At 42.6% G+C, this 20,385-nt stretch overlaps 1 protein-coding gene across 2 annotated transcripts in view; it reads right to left on the reverse strand.

Moving 5' to 3' along the window:
• GRXCR2 (glutaredoxin and cysteine rich domain containing 2) overlaps positions 1–20,385 on the reverse strand; it is an 88,342-nt gene continuing 67,957 nt past the window's right edge. For both annotated transcript variants that reach the window (XM_043521424.1, XM_037906823.2), the window contains 3 exons: positions 6,394–6,788; positions 3,788–4,012; positions 1–1,634 (listed from right to left, as the gene is read on the reverse strand). In XM_043521424.1, the coding sequence (XP_043377359.1) occupies positions 1,455–1,634; positions 3,788–4,012; positions 6,394–6,753 (765 nt within the window). In that variant the 5' untranslated portion in view covers positions 6,754–6,788 and the 3' untranslated portion in view covers positions 1–1,454. The remainder of the gene's footprint in view (positions 1,635–3,787; positions 4,013–6,393; positions 6,789–20,385) is intronic.

Raw genomic sequence — 20,385 nt, forward strand, 5'->3', positions numbered from 1 at the left:
TTCATCGGATGCATACTGTGGAAACTCATGAGTATGAAGTGAGCTGTAGCTCACGAAAGCTTATGCTCAAATAAATTGGTTAGTCTCTAAGGTGCCACAAGTACTCCTTTTCTTTTTGTAAATTATCTGCGATATTATTATGCACTTTTTTAAAAGCATAGTTTTGATATCAGTTACAAACATCAGAAGATCTGAAAACTAGGATGGCATTATTTCTAATAAAGCAGCTGTCTCAGAGAAATCTTATAACATACACATGCCAAAGTACAAACTCAACCATAAATTACTCTGTCTAGGCTTGCAACCTCAGCATGTAGAGCATGTAAAAAGCCTGTTAATTCAGAGTCTCAGAGGTAATATGCAAGTTAAACCTTCATTAACATTACCCAAGAATATCAAGTGTAATAAGCTTTTAGAAAACAAAAAGCATTTCCCCTGTTTGCCTCCACTTTTTATGAAGCCCTTGTGTCCTGTGCTGCCACTGGTAGCCTGCTAACAATTTAACATCACTGCTTCAGCTAAAGTAATTAGAGTTTATATTTTGCAAATTACAACATGGGATTAATACGAAGCAACAGGAGCCCTGTTCACCAACAGCCTGATCCGGAGCAGAGCTGAATACCCTCAATTCCCATTAACATCAATGGGAGCTGTGGGTCAGCACTTCTCAGGATCAGGCTATAAAATGCTCCAGTTTTTCTATTTTTAATTTCCCCATGGTAATTTCTCAATAAGGTTTCAGACCTGGAGACAGGCTCTAGTCAGCTACTTAAATCATACACTGGGAGAACTGCTGTGTATCATCAGACTATATTTGAAATCTGCAGGAAATCCACTGTAGGGTCGAGTGAATTGCACAATAAAGTATCAGTTTAAAATGTCCACCAAATTAAATCTAAGAGGAGGTTTTGCCAACATGCAGCATTGTTTTTATACAAACATTTTGTAATTTGACAAGTTACTCACATGCTTAAAGTACAGCTACTTCTGCTGTTTATTAGTGTTATTATTTTATTACAGGAGTACCTACAGGGCCCAGACAAGCATTGCAGCCCCACTGCACCAGGCACTATGTAAACATGCATTCCCCACCCTACAGAGTTAAGCATGTGCTTAAGTTATAAATATGTGTAGTCCCTTTGACTTCACTGGATTGCTCACATGTCAAATTAAGCACAATGTATAAGTGTTTGCAGGATTGGGGCCTAATTTAATTAGAAGACGCAACAGGGGCATGTACAGACAAACTGATGGGGAGGGGGGTGGAATAACAGTAATAGGAGTAGGTTTACTTGTAGATTTAGGGGTGTGCACAATGCACTCTTGCCACTTTTTAATAACCTGCTGTTATACACTGGTTGCTTTCTTATATGAAGAATAGATAATGTGTACTAAGGTTTCAGTGAAACATTGACCTGGATACGCATATGTAATTGAAGGGATGGTAGATACGATTATTGGGCACAGACCTGGCAAGGTTGCAGGCCATTTTCATTGCAAGCAGGACATCGGAGAGCCCTGTAGGACTCTTTAAATCTGTTAGCCAACATTGAAAACTTGCTTCCATGGCACAGAGAGCAGGGGGCTGAGCCTGATCCTTTACACTGGGAGCAATTGTGTTCAGCGTGTCCTTCCTGAAACAAAAGAATCAAACAAATATCCTTTATTTAACACCAGAAATCTAATTAGTAACACAGAGAGTAGCAGAGAACTGTCACCAGAAGAGCCCAATTTAGGGGGAAATTCTCCTCAAATCAGTACAACAGCTCATGGCTTTGATATACTGCTCTCCCTCCTGCTACCTGCTTGGGTCTCCTATCCTTATTCTGTTCTACCTACAGGGAGCTCTCCAAAGCTGGGACTGTGTCTTCCCATGTTTATGGGAAATGCCTGGCATATTGTGATGCTACCACAAATAATAATTATGGGCTGTGTGAAATGCAATGAAGTTCAAGCTTCTTTCCTTCTCCCACAAGGCTCTGCATAGCTCTCCATCTGTTTCTGCTGGCATTTCTCACCACTCCTCTCTCCTCTGTCTCTCCACCAGTGAATCTTGCCTCATCTGTTCTTTAATCTCCTTCTTCTTTCTCTTCCCCCCGCCACACACACCATCATGCCATCTTCAATGTTGCCCTATACACCTACAACTGCCTCCCCACCTGTGTGTGCCAGGCGCTCTCTTTCTAATCCCTCTCAAAATTCCCTGTGTCTGCAGATCCCAGAAATTATTAAATATCTTCACTCGGAAAAATGCCTTACTGCAAAAAGGCTGTCAAGTTCAGGTATTTGCATCATTCATGGACTTCTATTTTGCATAGCATTACAGAGCAAATGGTGAAATTCGAGGGCCTAAGTTAAGGTGTAGTTTCGCGCCAGATACATGCTTTAGGTGCCTACCTGCTGAAAGTCCAGACTGGTGTATTTCAACTTATAATGATAATACTAATAGGCACCTTCCAGGGCTCTGAGCTTGCACAATATCAAATGCAATCTATCTATCCAAATAGACTGGCCCACAGTTACCCTCCAAAAAGAACCAGTCCTAATCATGGAAACCTCACCTTTTACCGTATTCTCTTCATCTCAGATGACCAGGAAAATTGATGGGCTTTGCTGAGCTTCCACAAGGTTAGACTATTCAAGGACAACACCTTATGGCAGCTCCCTCTGTCTGCATTGAGGGAGCTCCACCTTGAGCTCCTCCACGGATTGCAACTATGACAGTATCATGTAGGGAAGGAGGTAGCCTCCCAAGTAATGAGATCCCAAACCCATTCAGAGCTTTGAAGGTTAAATGTTGAATTTGGATCCCTAAATTAGATGACCACATTCAAAAACTGGTCTCCTCTTCCCTGTTTCTAACCAAAACAAGTTCCATGTTACTGTATGTGCTACTGATTTAGGGGGATCTTCAATTTTGGGTGATGATTTTGAGACACTGTAAGGATGCCCTGGTTTTGAGCACCTGCCCTCTGAAAGTCAAGCCACTTTTAGGTGCCTCAAATTCAGCAACCAAAAACCGAGGCACCTGAATCCCAAAGTCACTTTGGAAAACCTCTGCCTTAAAACTTTCCAGAGAAGGTAGAGCATTCAGTTTCCCTGTACACTCATGCGTCTGAGCCACAAGCAGATTTTGTGTTTGGAGAATTTCTGTAAGTAAAACTACACCAAGCATAAAAGGTCAGTTACTGATTTGCAAAAGTTGTAATTCTCAGGCGTGTCACTGCACAGCGGCACGACATTCTGGGAGCCCATTGAGGTCAGACTAATTGGAATTCTGACCAGGAAAGAATGACCTGTGCAAAAAATGGAGGACCTGAATCCAAAATATTTCTGCTGATATTAAAGGACTTCCGTTACAACCTCAGGGCTAGCTCAGCCACGTAGTAATAGTGCTCTGCATGGGGAGATTCAAGGTCAACTCTAAGGCCTGGTCTCTCATTCCATTGGGAGACAGGGACAAAGGGCCTGGTCTAACATCCATAAAAGTCAGTGGAAGACCGATTGACTTCACTAGGGAGAAGATTCAGGACAAACTAGCACCACAGAAGTATAGCCCCTATCCCCTGGGTGTCAGGGATGCTTTGCTGCATAAACAGTGATCTCCCACAGTTGATATAAGAACAACATTGAGGCCAATGATTCCAGCTTTCAGCTGAAGTAACTGGTGACCTTGCAGATGGGTGAGCTTTGAAGAGGGGCTGATGTGGGAATTCTCAGGGCCCTGACTGGGCTAGGAGGACACAGCAGAAGTGGGGAGGAAACACTGCAGCCCATCTTGCTTTACCTGCACATACTGGTTGTCAGCAAGTTGGTTTTCTGCATCTTTCACACACCCATTGATTTGATGACCATCCCTTTCCTTCCCATCTCGGGACATGAAGGACCAGTCATCAGTGCCCTCGTTCTGGATGATTTTTCTCATCAACTCCTTCTTGTCCATTGGTGTGCGGATGATTTTCAGGTTACTAGTGTAGATGACAATCCTGCCAAAATCTAAAATGGGGGAGGGCTGTAAAAGGGACACATGAGTACCTCAGCTGTACAAAACCATCACACAGTACAAGGAAAACTCTGCTGCCCTGGCAATTTCCAGAGGAATAAGGCCCATAAGGCTCACTGCAGTTCACCCAATAGGCTTGCTCTGCAGATTTTAAGAAGAGCTCAACACACTGAGTGCACATTGAGCGCTGAGCTTTGTTAAAAACTTGGGCCACAATTCTGGCTGCTGAGCCCCTTGAAAATCTAGCCCTAAACTCCTTTGAAAATCTGGTCCTATGGGCCTGATTCAAAACCCATTGAAGTCAATGACAATCTTTCATTGACTTCAGTTGGCATTAGACAAGGCCCTATAAGCCTCAAACACAAACTGCATCTTTGGGTAGGACAGCATCCTGGAGTCCATCTGTTTGTTTCAGCCCCAAGGGAAGTAAAAATACCATGGTTTGAAATCAGCAGGGGAGGATTAGGGAGGAAAACCATCTCTGCATTAGGAAATGACCTGCACCCTTTGGCGGTTGAGAAGTTTGCAGAAATTTATCTCCCCATGATTTTTCATATTTCCAAGCGTGTCTTCACTTTCTGATCCTGCCCAGAAATGGAAGTGCCGAATGATGTCAGGAGAGTCTGTAACTTTTGACATTTCTTAACTCAATTTTGCAGATTTAAAAAGATACAGATGAATAGACAAGAGTTTGGGGCAGTCACCCAAACAAAGGCAAATGTCTTAGAAACTCACCCAGAAATAACTCGAGTCCTAGACAATACTCCCTCTCTTAAATGTAAATTCCAATATCCAAGGCTGTGCATGAGCTATTACAGTTTGCGTAATGGCTGCCATGTTTGCCTATACAACTGATGCACTGCCAGAATCTAATTCATTATTGAACATCAAAGGTGCTAGAAAAGGGGCATGGTCTAGTGGTTAAAGCACAGGTTTTGGCCACAAAGAGATCCAAGTTCTACCCCAACTTCGTGTGTGACTGTAGCTAAGTCACCTTGGGCCTCATTCTCAGATCTGCTGAGCACCTGCAATACCCACCAATGTCAAAGTTGATGCCTTCATTGGAGCCAGCAGGTGTGCAACACCTTTGGAAATTGCGTATCAACCTTTCTATGCCTCACTTTCCCTATTTGTAAGTGGGCATAAAAATACTTACCTCCCTCTTGGGGGAAGGAGGGGCTTCATTTATTAATGTTCGTAAAGTGTTTTGAGATCCTTGGGTGGAAAAGAAACAAAAACAACTAAATCCAGAGTCTGTTGTATTCTATATCTAACAATGAAGAGAAGGACTAAATAAATGTTCTTGTGTTCCTTGAATTTATATTCTTTTCTACCAATTTTAAAGCTCACCTGGGGGCTATCAAGCACTTCTAGTAAAGCAGTATGTTTGCTCACTTCGCCCAGTTCCTCTTCTCTCTCTACAAGTATCATGCAGTAGCTTCCATATCCTGTTATTTTACACATTGTGTTGACATTGTGTGGGCATTGGTGGCACCTAGATCTCTCCCATTCTCTCTCTCTCTCTGTGGTACACAACAGTTTAGTTTCCTTGGGACTGAAATGTTTTAATCTAACTAAAGTCTTTGGGCCTAATGTAGGAGTATTTGGGTTGTTAATGGCTTGTGATTTACAGGAGGTCAGACTAGATGACATAATGGTTCCTTCTGACCTTTAAACCTTAAATAGTTGGTGCAAACTAAGCCTGGGATTTTCAAAGTAGCCTAAGAGAGTTTTAGGCATCCAAAGCCTATTGAAATTCACCTCCCTTAGGTTTTTTGGAAAATCCCAGTCTACATATAGTGTCTGGCACTGAAATAGAGCATAGGCTATGTGCTAAGGCTGTGGTACACAGTTGTTAAACTTCACCAAATCTATCAATCATTTGGTAATTAGTTTATACACTGGGACATGTTTTAAAAAGGGTTTCAATTTAGCCCAGTGTCACCTGCCGTTTGCACCTAGTCACTTGGGCCTGCAATTCGGGTACATAAACACACACCCCATATAAATATTTATATAGTACCTTACCAGAACACTACATTACACACACAATTTCCCCACTGGAGAGAGGAGGAGAGAGACAAGGAATCGCACATAACACACATAACAGATGTTAGTCACTACTGCAATATGTGCAGACGCAGTGGTGTAGAACCTTACCTATATGGAATGAAATAGAATAGAATAACTGATATATATAACTTCTGTGTGCTAAACCAAACCTGCAAAGTTCAATGCAAATTTGTGAAAGCTATTGGCAGTGTGACTTACTATATTACATTTTGATTTGAGACACTTCAGGCTAAGACCCAGACTCCATAGTATAAAAGTGGACCCATTTTAAAGCCACTTTGCAGCCAGTGTGAAAACCTAGCATGGACATTACTTACCCTGCGATGACTATCACTTGCTTGGTAGTCACTGAAGAGTGGAGGGTTACTTGCTAGATTGTACTTGGTACCGTCTTTGAATACACTGATCCTTTGCGCAGTCAGTTTGGCTGATGAATAAAACCTGGATTCTGGTGCCTCTCCAACCCTGTTGAAATGGTCCCCTGACTCAAAGCTGTGGTGGAGAAAACGGTGAGGGGATTCTTCCTCTGGAGGCTTCAGTTCCTGGCCATCTTCATAGACCTGCTTTAACACCCGGCCACTGTATGCCGAAGAGATTTTGAACCTCACTTTGCGGGGTCTTGCCTCACACCTCTGGCTTAGTTTCTTCTGAACCTCGTCCATTGATATGGATTTCATGCAGCATCTCCCAGAAATCGACTCAGCAAGGAGATCTTTGGGTTTACAAGAAAAGCCTCTTTATTTTCTCCCAACCATGCAATGTATAATTCAGGGTTCCTATTAGGTCCTCTTGTGTTACAGTCAAGCTGACACCACTGTATTAAATATTGATGGATGCTCATGAAATGGAATGTAATTGTGGTGGTGAAATATAAGGTAAGTTTCACTGAGCTCCCCTGAATGATGGATGAGCCGGTGTACAAACGCGAACAGGCGTTAACTTTGGAAGGGTGAAATTAAACTGGGACACAACTCACTCAGTCTATAGCCATGGGAACCCTCTCTCTGTATATTGTGATCAGAATCACCCAAATATACCACACGGGCAGCTTTTAGTAGTTTTCTGAAAAGGCTGAAAGTTATGAGGACTCAGGAAAAGCAATCCATCTACTCAAATAGCATATGTAAATAGTTCTCCCCATTCCTGTTCTGAAACCCTAGAAGTAAAAAGCTCTATTTCATTTTAATCCAAAATTCTCTACAGTTTGGTGGAGATCTAATTAAGATTGTCTCTTTCTTTAGCTTTAAATCCCTATTTGTAATTCTCACTGGCTTGCTGGGCCTTTTAACCATTCTGGTTTTGCTAGTCTATTTTTAAAGGCAATCTCCTGCTACAGTAGGACTTCAGATACCTCCCCCCACCACAAGAAACCCAGGAGGCCTGAGTCTCCACTGCCCTGCACCTTGTGTAGTCATTTTTGCCTGTACAATGGGTCTGATTTGGTGCACTCACTTTACACTACACAAGGTGCAAGGCATTGGAGGATCAGGCCCAAGATCGTCACGGCCTGAACTCTTCTCTTCACTTCAGAAAAACAGCAATTGCTACAGCTGTTATGCAGATATTTTTTTCAATGGCAGTTCAAACCTCAAGGCACTGGTAACTGTAGCAAATATCTACAGTATCTGATAGGAGTCCTAGTTTAGTCTCCAACGGAAGCACCTTTAATGTCCTGACATTCACAATGCCCCCCATCCATATTGCAGCTAGCAGCTCCTCATGTCTCTTGCCTTTCAGTACTAAGGCACTGTCAAGGATCTCTGCCTATGTCTCAGTGGCATGCACTTTGCTGCTCTGGTAAAGTAGGTATTAGGCCTTACAGTTCCCAATCCCAGCTGTGCATTTCGGGCTTTTTTTTCATGTCCAGGGAAATGTATGCTAAGTAGCATAATGTATCAGCAGAATAACTGTCACCTGGTATTTAAAGATCCTATAAAAATCTACTTACATGAAGTACATGGAGCAATAGCTGCAATCTCTGCTTTTTGCTTAGAATCCCTGATATTACAGTAAAATGTCTTCATAATTAAATGTGATTTCATTGAGTGGTGCTTAAACTAAACTTTCTGTCTGCATCCTTCCCAGACTATCTCATATGGCTGAAAAATAGAGCTTTTTAAAGCAACATGTTCTCAATAGATTCATTTATTATATTATCATGACTACTTTATGAAACGTTAGGAAGACAACTCAGGGGCCTACGTATTAATGAATTACTAAGCATTCAAATGGTGCCTGGAGGAAAATTTGTGCAGTAGAGACCTCCTAAAAGTATAGCCCTGATGTATAGAAAGTGTCTTCCATTTTGACAAGTGCTGTTTTAGTGAGTTCCTTTGCACTTCTGGAGCCCTGCAATATGCAAATATCACCTTCACTACAGGTTTAAATGGCATGTATTCTGCCCACAGAATGTATGCATAAGAACATAAGAAGGGCCATACTGGGTCAGGCCAAAGGTCCATCAAGCCCATCAAGTATCCTGTCCTCTGACAGTGGCCAATGGCAGGTACCCCAAAGGGAATGAACAGACAGGTTATCATAAAGTGATATGTCACCCAATCCCAGCTTCTGGCAAACAGAGGCTAGGGACACCATTCCTGCCCATCCTGGCTAATAGCCATTGATGGACCTATCTTCCATGAATCTATTAGCTCCCTTTTGAACCCTGTTATAGTATTGGCCTTCACAACACTCTCTGGCAAGGAGTTTGAGAGATTGACAGTGTGTTGCATGAAAAAATACTTTCTTGTGTTTGTTTTAAACCTGCTACCTATTAATTTCATTTTGTCGCCCCTTGTTCTTGTATTATGAGAAGGAGTAAATAATAATTCCTTATTTACTTTCTCTATACTACTCATGATTTTATAGACCTCTATCATATCCCACCTTAGTCGCCTCTTTTCCAAGGTGAAAAGTCCCAGTCTTATTAATCTCTCCTCATACGGAAGCTGTTCCATACCCCTAATCATTTTTATTGCCCTTTTCTGAACCTTTTCCAATTCCAATATATCTTTTTTGAGATGGGGTGACCACATCTGCACGCAGTATTCAAGGCGTGGGCGTACCATGGATTTATATAGAGGTAATATGATATTTTCTGTCTTATTATCTATCCCTTTCTTGATGATTCCCAATGTTCTGTTCGCTTTTTTGACTGCCGCTGCACATTGAGTGGATGATTTCAGAGAACTATCCACAAAGACTTCAAGATCTCTCTCTCTTGAGTGGTAACAGCTAATTTAGACCCCATCATTGTATATGTATAGTTAGGATTTTGTTTTCCAATGTGCACTACTTTGCATTTATCAACATCAAATTTCATCTGCCATTTTGTTGCCCAGTCACCCAGTTTTGTGAGATCCTTTTGTAGCTCTTCTCAGTCTGCCTGGGACTTAACTAGCTTAAGTAGTTTTGTATCATCTGCAAATTTTGCCACCTCACTGGTTACCCCTTATCCAGATCGTTTATGAATATGTTAAATAGGACTGGGCCCAGTACAGATCCATGGGGGACACCCACTATTTACCTCTCTCCATTCTGGAAACTAGCCATTTATTCCTACCCTTTGTTTAACTGGTTACCAATCCATGAGAGAACCTTCCCTCTTATCCCATGACTGCTTATTTTGCTTAAGAGCCTTTGGTGAGGGCCCTTGCCAAAGGCTTTCTGAAAATCTAAATACACTGTATCCACTGGATCTCCTTTGTCCACATGCTTGTTGACCCCCTCAGAGAATTCTAGTAGATTGGTGAGGCATGATTTCCCTTTACAAAAAACATGTTAACTATTTCCCAAGAAATTATGTTCATCTATGTGTCTGACAATTTTGTTCTTTATGATAGTTTCAACCAATTTGCCTGGTACTGAAGTGAGGCTTACGGGCCTGTAGTTGCCGGGGTCACCTCTGGAGCCCTTTTTAAAAATTGGCGTCGCATTAGCTATCCTCCAGTCATGTGGTACAGAAACTGATTTAAATGATAGGTTACAGATGACAGTTAGTAGTCCTGCAATTTCATATTTGAGTTCCTTCAGAACTCTTGGGTGAATACCATCAGGTCCTGGAGACTTATTACTGTTTAGTTTATCAATTTGTTCCAAAACATCCTCTAATGACACCTCAATTTGGGACAGTTCCTCAGATCTGTCACCCCAAAAAAAATGGCTCCGGTTTGGGAATATCCCTTACATACTTGACAGTGAAGACCAATGCAAAGAATTCATTTGGTTTCTCCACAATGGCCTTATTGTATTTGAGTGCTCCTTTAGCATCTCGATCGTTCAGTGGCCCCACTGGTTGTTTAGCAGACTTTCTGCTTTGGATGTATTTTAAAAAAAAATTTGCTACTACTTTTGGAGTCTTTGGCTAGCTGTTCTTCAAATTCTTTTTTGGTCATACACCCCATCCATTTCAAAAACACACCAAAAAGATTGTAATATTCACCTTCATCCCAACCTTCTACTTCACACAAAATTCAAAATCCAACCTCTCTGCCCAGAATGAATGTGCTTTGTAATCATGCAGCTCAGATCCTAGTGCATTTCTATTTCAAATTAGATATCACCACCTGTGTTTAAAATACATACTGTATAAACTGAGCCTCACTATTGTTCCATTTCTTTATACACAAAGACCAACCTACATTCATTTGATATGAATCTTACTTTACAAAGGCACTTTAGTCTGATGATTATTATTTTAGATAAAGAGAACAGGAAACAAAAGTAAAGAATCCATGACACAGTGCAGTGTGACCATCCCTTCTGTAATAATCTGAACATGAAATGGTTGCTGATAAACTTCATAGTCATTTATAGGAGCTGTCTGATTCATGACAGAGTCATCATTATTGTCTAGCTAAATACACCACACATTCATTTTGGCCCTATTATTTTAGGAATGGAATTATAACCTCGTCCTCTCCATTACTACAGTTGTTCTCAAAAACCCCAATGAGGATCAGGGCCCTGTTGCACTGGGCATTTTATCCTATGCATAGGGGGTGCTATGCAGAAAGGCCTAAGGATGGTTATGGAAGACTAGACAAATGCGGTATCTAGGCTGGCATCACTGGCCCAGCAGAGGGGATAAAGGGTAATGTGATAAGAGACTAGGTCAGATATGTCGGAAGCAGCAAAGCTAGCTTGGAGCTTGAAAGCAAGAACAAGAACGTTTAACTTGCTGCAGTGGGAAGGAGGGACTAAAAGTGTTCAGATCAGGATGTGCTCTGGAAACTAATTTTAGCAGTCACATGTCTGATGGATTGAAGGGCAGGAGGCTAGTGGGGGCATTGGGGAGGCCCGAAAGGAAAAGTTTAGAGTAACTGAGATAGAAGACACCATATCAAGGCGTACACAAGAGTTTTAGCTGTCAGGCTCAAGAGGAAAGGTTGAATCTTTGAAATGTGGAGAAAAAATGTCAATGTTCGGGTACAACCTGGATGTGTACGGAGAAGGAAAGGAAGGAGTCAATGATTGGTTATGAGGCTGAAGGATAGGGAGGATTAACTGTGGCAGAGAATGGGTGAAATGCAAATGCATTTGGGAAGAAATAGACGTTTTAGCCACAGGAAGTTTAAATCATCTGTGGAGGAGGAGATATAAGAGAAAGAGAGAGATTCCTCTACTCTTAGCTTCCCCTCCAGGTTCCTCTGCAGTGGGTGACAATCCATCCTAAGTTAGGGAAAGGTGTTTACTCAGGGAGGTGAAATTACTTAAGGGTATAATTGGGACATACAGTAGCAAACACAAGAAGAACCAGTGATAACTTTTCCAAATGCACACAAGTGACTTTCAATGAGATTTTAGCTCCTAAGTCACTTAGGTGCTTTTGAAAATTTTCCTTGAGCACTTTTGAAAACTCTACCCACTGTGCATATTTTAGTACCCCACATTTAGATTTCAAATGCAATACATTGTTCATACGTTATAAGAAATTTATTATTATTGCCCTGTGTGGACTTTGGATACTTTGCTGAGCAAATTGGGTGCAGTTTCCTTTTATCATCTTTTTATTGTATTTGCTCTGTGTATTTAAGAACCTTCTAACAGTTAGGGTTTGAATTCTCAGAATTGGCCTTTTCAAATCACTCAGCTATCCTTGCACTGGAATAATGGTGCATTATTCCATTTTATTCCTAGGATAATGTGCTTGCAGCAAGTGGTGTCACAATGGAGATGAGAAAATTTGGGATGCTTTTAGTTTTGCACAATCAAAATGATGGTGATTTGTCTGGATCTGGGTCCCATTTTAATTAAAATCTCCAAGTTTGAAGGATGGAGGGCTGAATAAATGACTCTGCTTTTTGCCCATCTCTAGCTCTAGATACCTTATAATTAGCATTCGCCCCAAACCCCAGGACTTTTTCACCATCACCACCTTTACCACTATGCCTGGTGGATACTAACCAACTTTTTAAGAGGCTTTTCTCTGCAGTCACTAAATTTTAAAGCGTCTAATCTATACCTCTTTCTGAATCCTTACCCTGTGAAAAGAAAATTCCCCAGTATTTCTGATCCCACAGGGATGAAGACAAGCATCCAAGAAGAAACTTACTTCCTTTTTAAAGACAGCTACTGGAAAAATTTGACATCCTTAAACTGACCCCACTATTCAGCCCATGATGGCTGGCCTGTTGAGCCTGTGGACTATCAGATTTCACCATGTCATTGTTCTGACACTCAGTGGACCAGAAACAGGAAAAGGTGATTTGTCTTTCAAACAGGATGAGACAATTTCACTTTACCCATTGAAGCTAATTTCGCTGAAGATATTATACTGATTACAGGAATTTTGTATTATCTCATAATACCAGAGCATGTACTTAGGGAATGACTCATCTCAGACTTCCCTATACTACCTGCCCGAGGAAGGCATAAGTGCAGCAGCTGTCCGGGAGCCACCTTCTCTGCCAAGGAAGGGGGTCTCCCATTATTATAGATGGACTCAGACTTGAACCAGAAACCCAGCACATGTGCCAAAATGCTATACCAAGGAGAGTCATTTCCTAAAAACAGGTTTCAGAGTGGTAGCTGTGTTAGTCTGTATCAGCAAAAACAATGAGGAGTCCTTATGGCATCGAAGTGCCACAAGGACTCTTCGTTGTTTTTCCTAAACACAGTATGATTCAGCATATTACACCTCTGTTTGGCACCAAGGAAAACCCTGTAAAACGTTTTCCCATTTCAGGTTAAACCAACAGACATCGTTCTGCATTTTTTAGTCGTAGTTGAAGAAGCAAAATGTTCACCCTGGCTCTGCTTCCATTAGTCAATGGGAGCATTGTCATTGATTTAATGGGCCAGATTTTACTCATGCTGAGTAGTATTACTCTGCATATATTTATATTGAAGAAAATGAGCCAACTGGCAGAGTACAGTACTCCTCTAAGTAAGGGTGGGCAACATTTGGCCCAAAGAGAGAAGGATCAGACCCTTTTTAGCTAAAGTAAAATGAACCAGAAGAAATTTGGACATTCATTACTAATTTCAGCAAACCTCAAACTGAGCCTGAACTCCACCACATGGTCCAGGAATGAGGCCCCATCAGACTAGATAGGTGAAACAATGTACACAATTTGTACACAATGTATCACAACTCAGACATCCTCCTAATGCAATGAGATTGTGATGTTTACAGAACAAGTGCTGAACCTAAATCGTAATGTTAAGTTGGGGTTTTTCCTACCTAAATACAACTGCTTTGAGTGGACTAGGTCATCCTCTTAAAACATTTGTCCAGTGCTAGATTAGAAAGATGAGATGGTAGATCAACTTTGCTTCTTTGGATAAGCTTATAGAATGCTGAATATAATCACTAACCCCACCAAGGCACACTTTGCTGTAGCCACATAAAAATCACCTTTTACATGTAGATAATACCTTTCATCCAAATACGCTCCCCAAATAATATAGTATTAGTAAAATGCAGCCACTTCTGCACTAGGAAGGAGGTGCAAAACAGTGCAAAGTACAGTGCAAAAGTGTGCACGTAGAGGACATTTAGGCTAAGAACATCACTGCAAGCTCTACCCTTACACAGAGTGTCATGGGACCTTTAAATGTTCACATACCAGGAGTCAGAACTATAGATGAGCAAATAATTTATTCAAAAATTATTATTACGCTTTATTACTTCTATTAAAGTAGCAACCAAGATCTGCATCCCTTTGTGCTAGGTGTTTTACAGAGTCAAGGGGTAAGTCTATGTTTAACTTAAAGGTGTGATTGCAGCATATGTAGACATGCCTGAGCTACCTTTGATCTAACTAGCTCAAACAACAATGGCACTGAAGCACGGCAACCTGACCTAACAGCTGGAGTACATACCCAGGCTTCCAGGTCTGGCTTTATAGCCCATGCCCCTTGCTGTTTCTCCTTCCTGCCTGGATAATTCCTTACATCTTGGAATGAGTTTTCCCATGTGAATACTTATATCTTCAACAGCTGGCGTCCCTGAATAGTCTCTTAATATTCTGTTGGTTCCACAAACATTCCTCCTGCCAGTGAGCTTATTTGTTATCATTAACGGAGAGGGAGCACAAAAGCTGTGTGAACTGGGTTGACATGAATTGATAATTGTGATGCTGGTAAAACACGTGCCAGCTCTGGCCAAGGCCATAGGCAGAGCTAGCCTGGGGGCAGAGAGGGAATGAGTGCAGAGCTGGGCTGAGTGTGGAGCCCCACAGTTTGGGGACCACTGGTTTAGACTCTCAGAAATGCTTGTAAGTTGCTGAATGCATTAATCTCACTTGTCATGTTGGTATTCCATGTTATAAGGAAATAGGGAAGTTTTGCTTTATTACAAATTTGAACATGTTTGTTCTGATCTTGTGAAACCAGGCACAGGAATCGTCCCCTCACTCACCCATTAAGGAGACATATCCAGATTAAACGGGCCATTAAGAAACAGCACAGTACAAGGCTTGGTGAATGGCCCCACCGCACCTTGGAAATGCTACGTGCCAGGAAGCTCATCTTGTGGACTGGAAGGCCGAATGCAAACATAGAACAGAGACACAAGACAATATGTTGTCTCTTTGCTGTTTGAACTCTCATAGGGGCAGAGACATTAAATGAAGGCAGAGATTCCCCAGAGGTTAGCCCAGGGTCTCTCTGGAAAGACATTTTGAATTGACAGATTACCACATAGGCCATCTTTAGGAATAATAGATGGGAACTCATTTGTGTGCATATGTTTGCTTGCTTTAACCTGTTTGCATTATTTGAATTATTTGAAATAATTCTCTGATTTCTGTTTCCTAGTTAATAAATCTTTAGTTAATTACAGAATTGGCTGCAGGCATTGTCTTTGTTGTGTGATCTAAGATACAGATTGATCTGGGGTAAGTGACTGGTCTCTTGGGACTAGAAGCAACCTGAATAGTTGTGATTTTTGGTGTAAATGACCATTTATCACTAAATCCAGCTTGGCGGTGGCAAGATAGACTGGAGAGTCTCTGACTCCATGGTAAGACTGTTATGTGATCCAGGAGTTCATATTTGTTACTGGCTGGGTGAAATCTAATTACAGAACATATCACTAGTTTGGGGTGTCTGCCCTGTTTGTGACAGTCTGCCTGTGAGAGGCACTCACAGGTGTGAGTCACTGCAGACAGCATGACAATAATTTTCCTGGAAAATTTGTTGCAGTATTTGCGCTGCTCCAGAAAGGAACTTGAGACAAAATTTTCAAACCTGGGTGCTTAAAGTTAGGCACCTAAAAGTAGGCAGGGTGATTTTTGGATGTGCCGTCCCTGGGGGGGTGCGGGGCCTGGGACATAGGGGCCGAGTTTCTAATCTGCTGGGGGGAGCACCAGGCCCTTCCCCCAAGGCCCCCCCACCCTGCTTCTTCCCACCCCTGCCCCTCCCTGCCTCTTCTCCACCCAGTTCCGCCCCCTCCCCCAAGCACGCTGTGCCCTTGCTCCTCTCCCCTCTTCCCCAGTGCCTCCTGATACCGCGGGCAAAACATCTGATCCATGGTAGGCACTGAGACGAAGGGGGAGGCACGGATTGCTGGGGCCCACCGGTGGGCAGGAGGCACTGGGGGGAGGATCTGGTAGGGGGGGCTCCTCCTCGACCCCCCTGCCCCTCACCCCCCCCGATCGCCTCCTCACCCCGCTCGCCTGCCCACCTCTCCTCCCCGCCCACCTCCTGCGAGCTCCCCCAAAGCATGGGTCCTGGGGTGGTCACCCCGATTCGCTGTATCCTAGGGACGGCTTTGTCCAAAATCAATGGGAGCTGCAGGCACTCTGCCCCTTTTGCATACAGAAAATTGATCACTCTTCACAGTGCACTTCCACACATTTTCCCCATAAAAATGGGGTTTCCCCCCTTTGAAGCAAATTGTTAAATGAAATTTCGCAAGAGTAACTGCAAAAGGTCCAAAACAGTGTACAAGAACCAAGGAAAACTGGGCAGAGAGTGGCACTTCCAAAAGGACTCATTACACTCTTCTTTCTTATGATGAAAGTGTCACAAAAGCAAAAACCCGGTAGTTGCAAGTAGGTAGTTTTTCTCCTGCATTAAAGCCTAATAGCAATCGTATGTACTGCTGAAATTGACAGTCCGTCCAAACAAAAATATACATGCTCACCTCATGCCCAAACCAAAGCTTCCTAAAGTGCATCTTCTGCTAAGATTTTTGAAAGTGTGGCTATTAGTCTCCTATTTTCCTGCCAAGTTTTTATGGAAACTTCTTACTATGTAGTGGTAGCTACTGATTAGATATATTCAGTTTCCCAAGAAATGGCCAATGAGTCCTGATGTCAGTGACAAAGATCACTAAATGATTATCACTAGCTTCCAATCCTTTTTCTTTGATTCGCTTAAACACCCAGATCCTTAGTATTCAAACTTTTTGTTCATGTCTGTTAGAAAAAGGGCCACATTCTGTCCCCATTATCCTCATCCAGCCTTGTTAAAGGCCACAGGTGTAATCAAATGCAGAATCCTATCCAGTGAGACCACCAGAAAACAACTCCTTATCTTTGCTTGCTCATTGCCCTTGTTATGCATGTACAACGAGGGAACTGCAAGATGCTACCTGAAATCAAAGGGAGTTGAGGGCACTCAGCAGCTGGCAGAATCAATCTCCTGATGAGAGACTCCAGTTCCATCCACAGAAACTGAAGGTATCTCTGGTGAAAGTGAAACCCATTATGGTCTGAGAGGTCATGCTCATGACACCAGAGAAGAAGAAAAAAACACATTTGCAACTACAGCACATAGGCTTAAAGCCACTAAGAAACAGAAATCAGTGAAAATTACTTCAAAGTGGCAAGAAACCTAACTCATAAAACACATCAGAGCTAGTTAAACAAGTCAGAGAGATGAAGTGTTGGGTCCTATTTGAGTGTTTCTGAGAACATGTAAATTCCTTTAGTGTACACAAGGAGGAGCAAGGGAAGGGAAATGTAAACTGCTTCAGAGTTCAGCAATGACCTGTGTACAAGCATAGGGAGAATGCTGCCAGCTGGCTAGCAAGAGGAAATTCTGATATTCTTTTTCTTTAAAATAAATGCCTCTAAAAGAGACCTACTTTTCCCTCAGAATGAGAGTGGGCATCTGTGAAAACCAAAATAAGCTCCATCCTTTGCAGACTGCTCTGTTTGTGTATGAACTGAATGCACACTCCCGGGCTTTGATTGACCCTCCAGCATGATGGACCCTCTCCGCCCACCTGAGTAACTCTCTGCTTTTTCGATTTCTCTCCCCCCTGAACTCCTGATTCCAATAGCCTGGGGCAGCTGATTAGAGTAGTCAAACAAATCGTGTTTCTGCCGCTCACTCAGCCATGCTATAAAACCCTGCCTTCCCTTTGTGTGCCTTTCAAGCTTAATTTTAATTTTGTTCTCACAATTTAGTTTTTACACAGTCCCCAATCAGGGAGGTGGACATCGAAGGGTATGTCTAACTTGCTATCAGAGGTGTCGTTGCAGCTCAGATTGGCATACCCACATTCGCTTTAATCTAGCTTGATATATTTAGCTATTCTATCCAATAGCAATGACGCTGCGGTGGCAGAGGCTTCGCTATGGGCTGTACAAGGGAACTCTGGGTAGGTGGCTGAAGCTGGCACCACCACATCTACACTGCTATTTTTAGCCATGCCAGCTAGATGAGAGCTAGCACAGATAGGCCTACGATCACACCTCCGATTGCACCGTAGACATATCCTGAGTGACATCAGTTGTGCTGGCCTGTTACTGCAGCCACAAAAACAGGCGTCAGGCTGAGGCCTGCTTTCAAAATCAGAGACTCCAATCTTTCGTTTTCTCAGTGGCATGCTCCACTATGAGTAAATTGTGCTAGCAGAACAACTGGTTGTTATCAAGGTTCTAGGGTAGTTTCCCTTACCAGCATGGACATCGATTTTTTCTAAGGACCAAGCCATGATAGAGCCTAGCCCTTACATAGCATGGGTTTAGGGCATAACATGATGTCCAGAAAATGTAACCTGTCTATGCCAGTCAGGGAAACAATGTTACAATCTTGCCAAATACAGTATATTTTTCAACCATGTGAACATCTCTCTCGGTCTCTATTCTGTCTTTATTTATTAGACTGATATCAGATCATTTGTATCTAATTCTCCAAGTCTCCCTAAATTGTAAGGATTAACTGTTGGAAAACTGAACTCAGATTGGTTTCAGAATAGCAGCCATGGTAGTCTGTATCCGCAAAAAGAAAAGGAGTCCTCGTGACACCTTAGAGACTAACCAATTTATTTGAGCATAAGCTTTCGAGAGCTACAGCATCTGATGCATCTGATGAGTGAGCTGTAGCTCACGAAAGCTTATGCTCAAATAAATTGGTTAGTCTCTAAGGTGCCACAAGTACTCCTTTTCTTTTTGTGAACTCAGACTCTGTCACTCTCAATAACAGTAACAGGTTAAAAGAAACACTTAGGGACAGATTGCTGATTCTCTGGTCTCTTAATGCAGTGGAATAAGGATACATTTGAGTCAGTTTAACTCCCATTATACTATAAACTGTACCTCAATGCTGAGTTAGGGGGCTTTACCCCATTGCAACCCTCCCACTCGGAGCTTTTCCACCATGTGGTCAGGAACTGTAGTTTTCCAATTAGTCAACTTTTAAAAACATGCTTCCTTCAGTGGCCAATCTTCCATTTTAGACAGAAGCCTGGACCATTAATATAAGAATTGTTGGGCTCCTGTTGGCTAGAAACACCTGGGAACCATAAACAGGGATATATTGTTGCAAATAATGCTCTCATTTGCATCTGTGTTTAATTAGGTAACTGAAGTCTGTGGTCAGACCTGTGCAAAGAATTGCTGAGGAGAGCTGAGACCAGCTTGCAGGAGCTGGTTAGACAGCTGCTCGTGTCTGTTGCTTCTTGCAAACCTGTTCTTTTCTTAATAAAGGTTATCTGTATAGGTTAAGGCTTTGTTAGGCAATTCTAGAGGGATATTTTGTAATTCTTCAGTGCACAAAGGGGAAAAAATGACAGGAGGCAGAAAACAGAGAAAGAGATGGGGCCTTAACTGGCAGGAAAAGGAAGAGGCTGGCAAGAAGAAAAACTAACAAGCCCTCTCACCTCTACTTCGTATACCAAGCTTTGGGTATTAGTGCAATTAGTACAACCCATCCCCAGGCCTGCCAAAGGTGCTGCAGTTCTGAAGATGACATCTGAGAAAAGCTCACAACACAGCTGAAAACTGGACTGGGGGTGGGGGATAATAGGCACCTATGTAAGAAAAAGCCCCGAATATTGGGACTGTGCCTATAAAATTGGGACATCTGATCACCCCATGCACAGAGCAGCAATGGCTGCAGTATAGTGTAAGAAATGTGAGGTAGGCAGTTGTGGATTAAACCAGAGATGTTTGCACTGGATTGGGTTTAGACTGGGTTTACAGCGTAGGTGTGAGGCCAAATGACAGAGAGATTTCAGGGTTTGGATTCAACCGTGACAAAACCTCATGAGCTGGTCTCTCTACATTTTAATTTAAATCACAGCCAATCCCCTCCTTGACTGCAACAAGACTTTTAGGGATGGGAGAACGCATTGCGGCCCAGATCCTCAGAAGGATGTGAGCAGTAGGGTTGCCATCTTTCTAATTGCACAAAACCGAACACACTTGACCCGCCCCTTCTCCGCCTCTTCCCCAAGACCCTGCCCCTGCCCCGCCTCTTCTCCAAGGCTCTGCCCCCATACACTCCATCCCCCACCCTGTTGCTCGCTCTTCCCCACCCTCACTCACTCATTTTCACCAGGCTGGGGCAGGGGGTGGAAATGCAGGAGGGGGTGAGGGTGAAGGCATCAGGTGGGGGTGCAAGCTCTGGGG

This window comes from Chelonia mydas, chromosome 8 (assembly GCF_015237465.2).
Source record: "Chelonia mydas isolate rCheMyd1 chromosome 8, rCheMyd1.pri.v2, whole genome shotgun sequence".
NCBI classification, from domain to species: Eukaryota; Metazoa; Chordata; order Testudines; family Cheloniidae; genus Chelonia; species Chelonia mydas.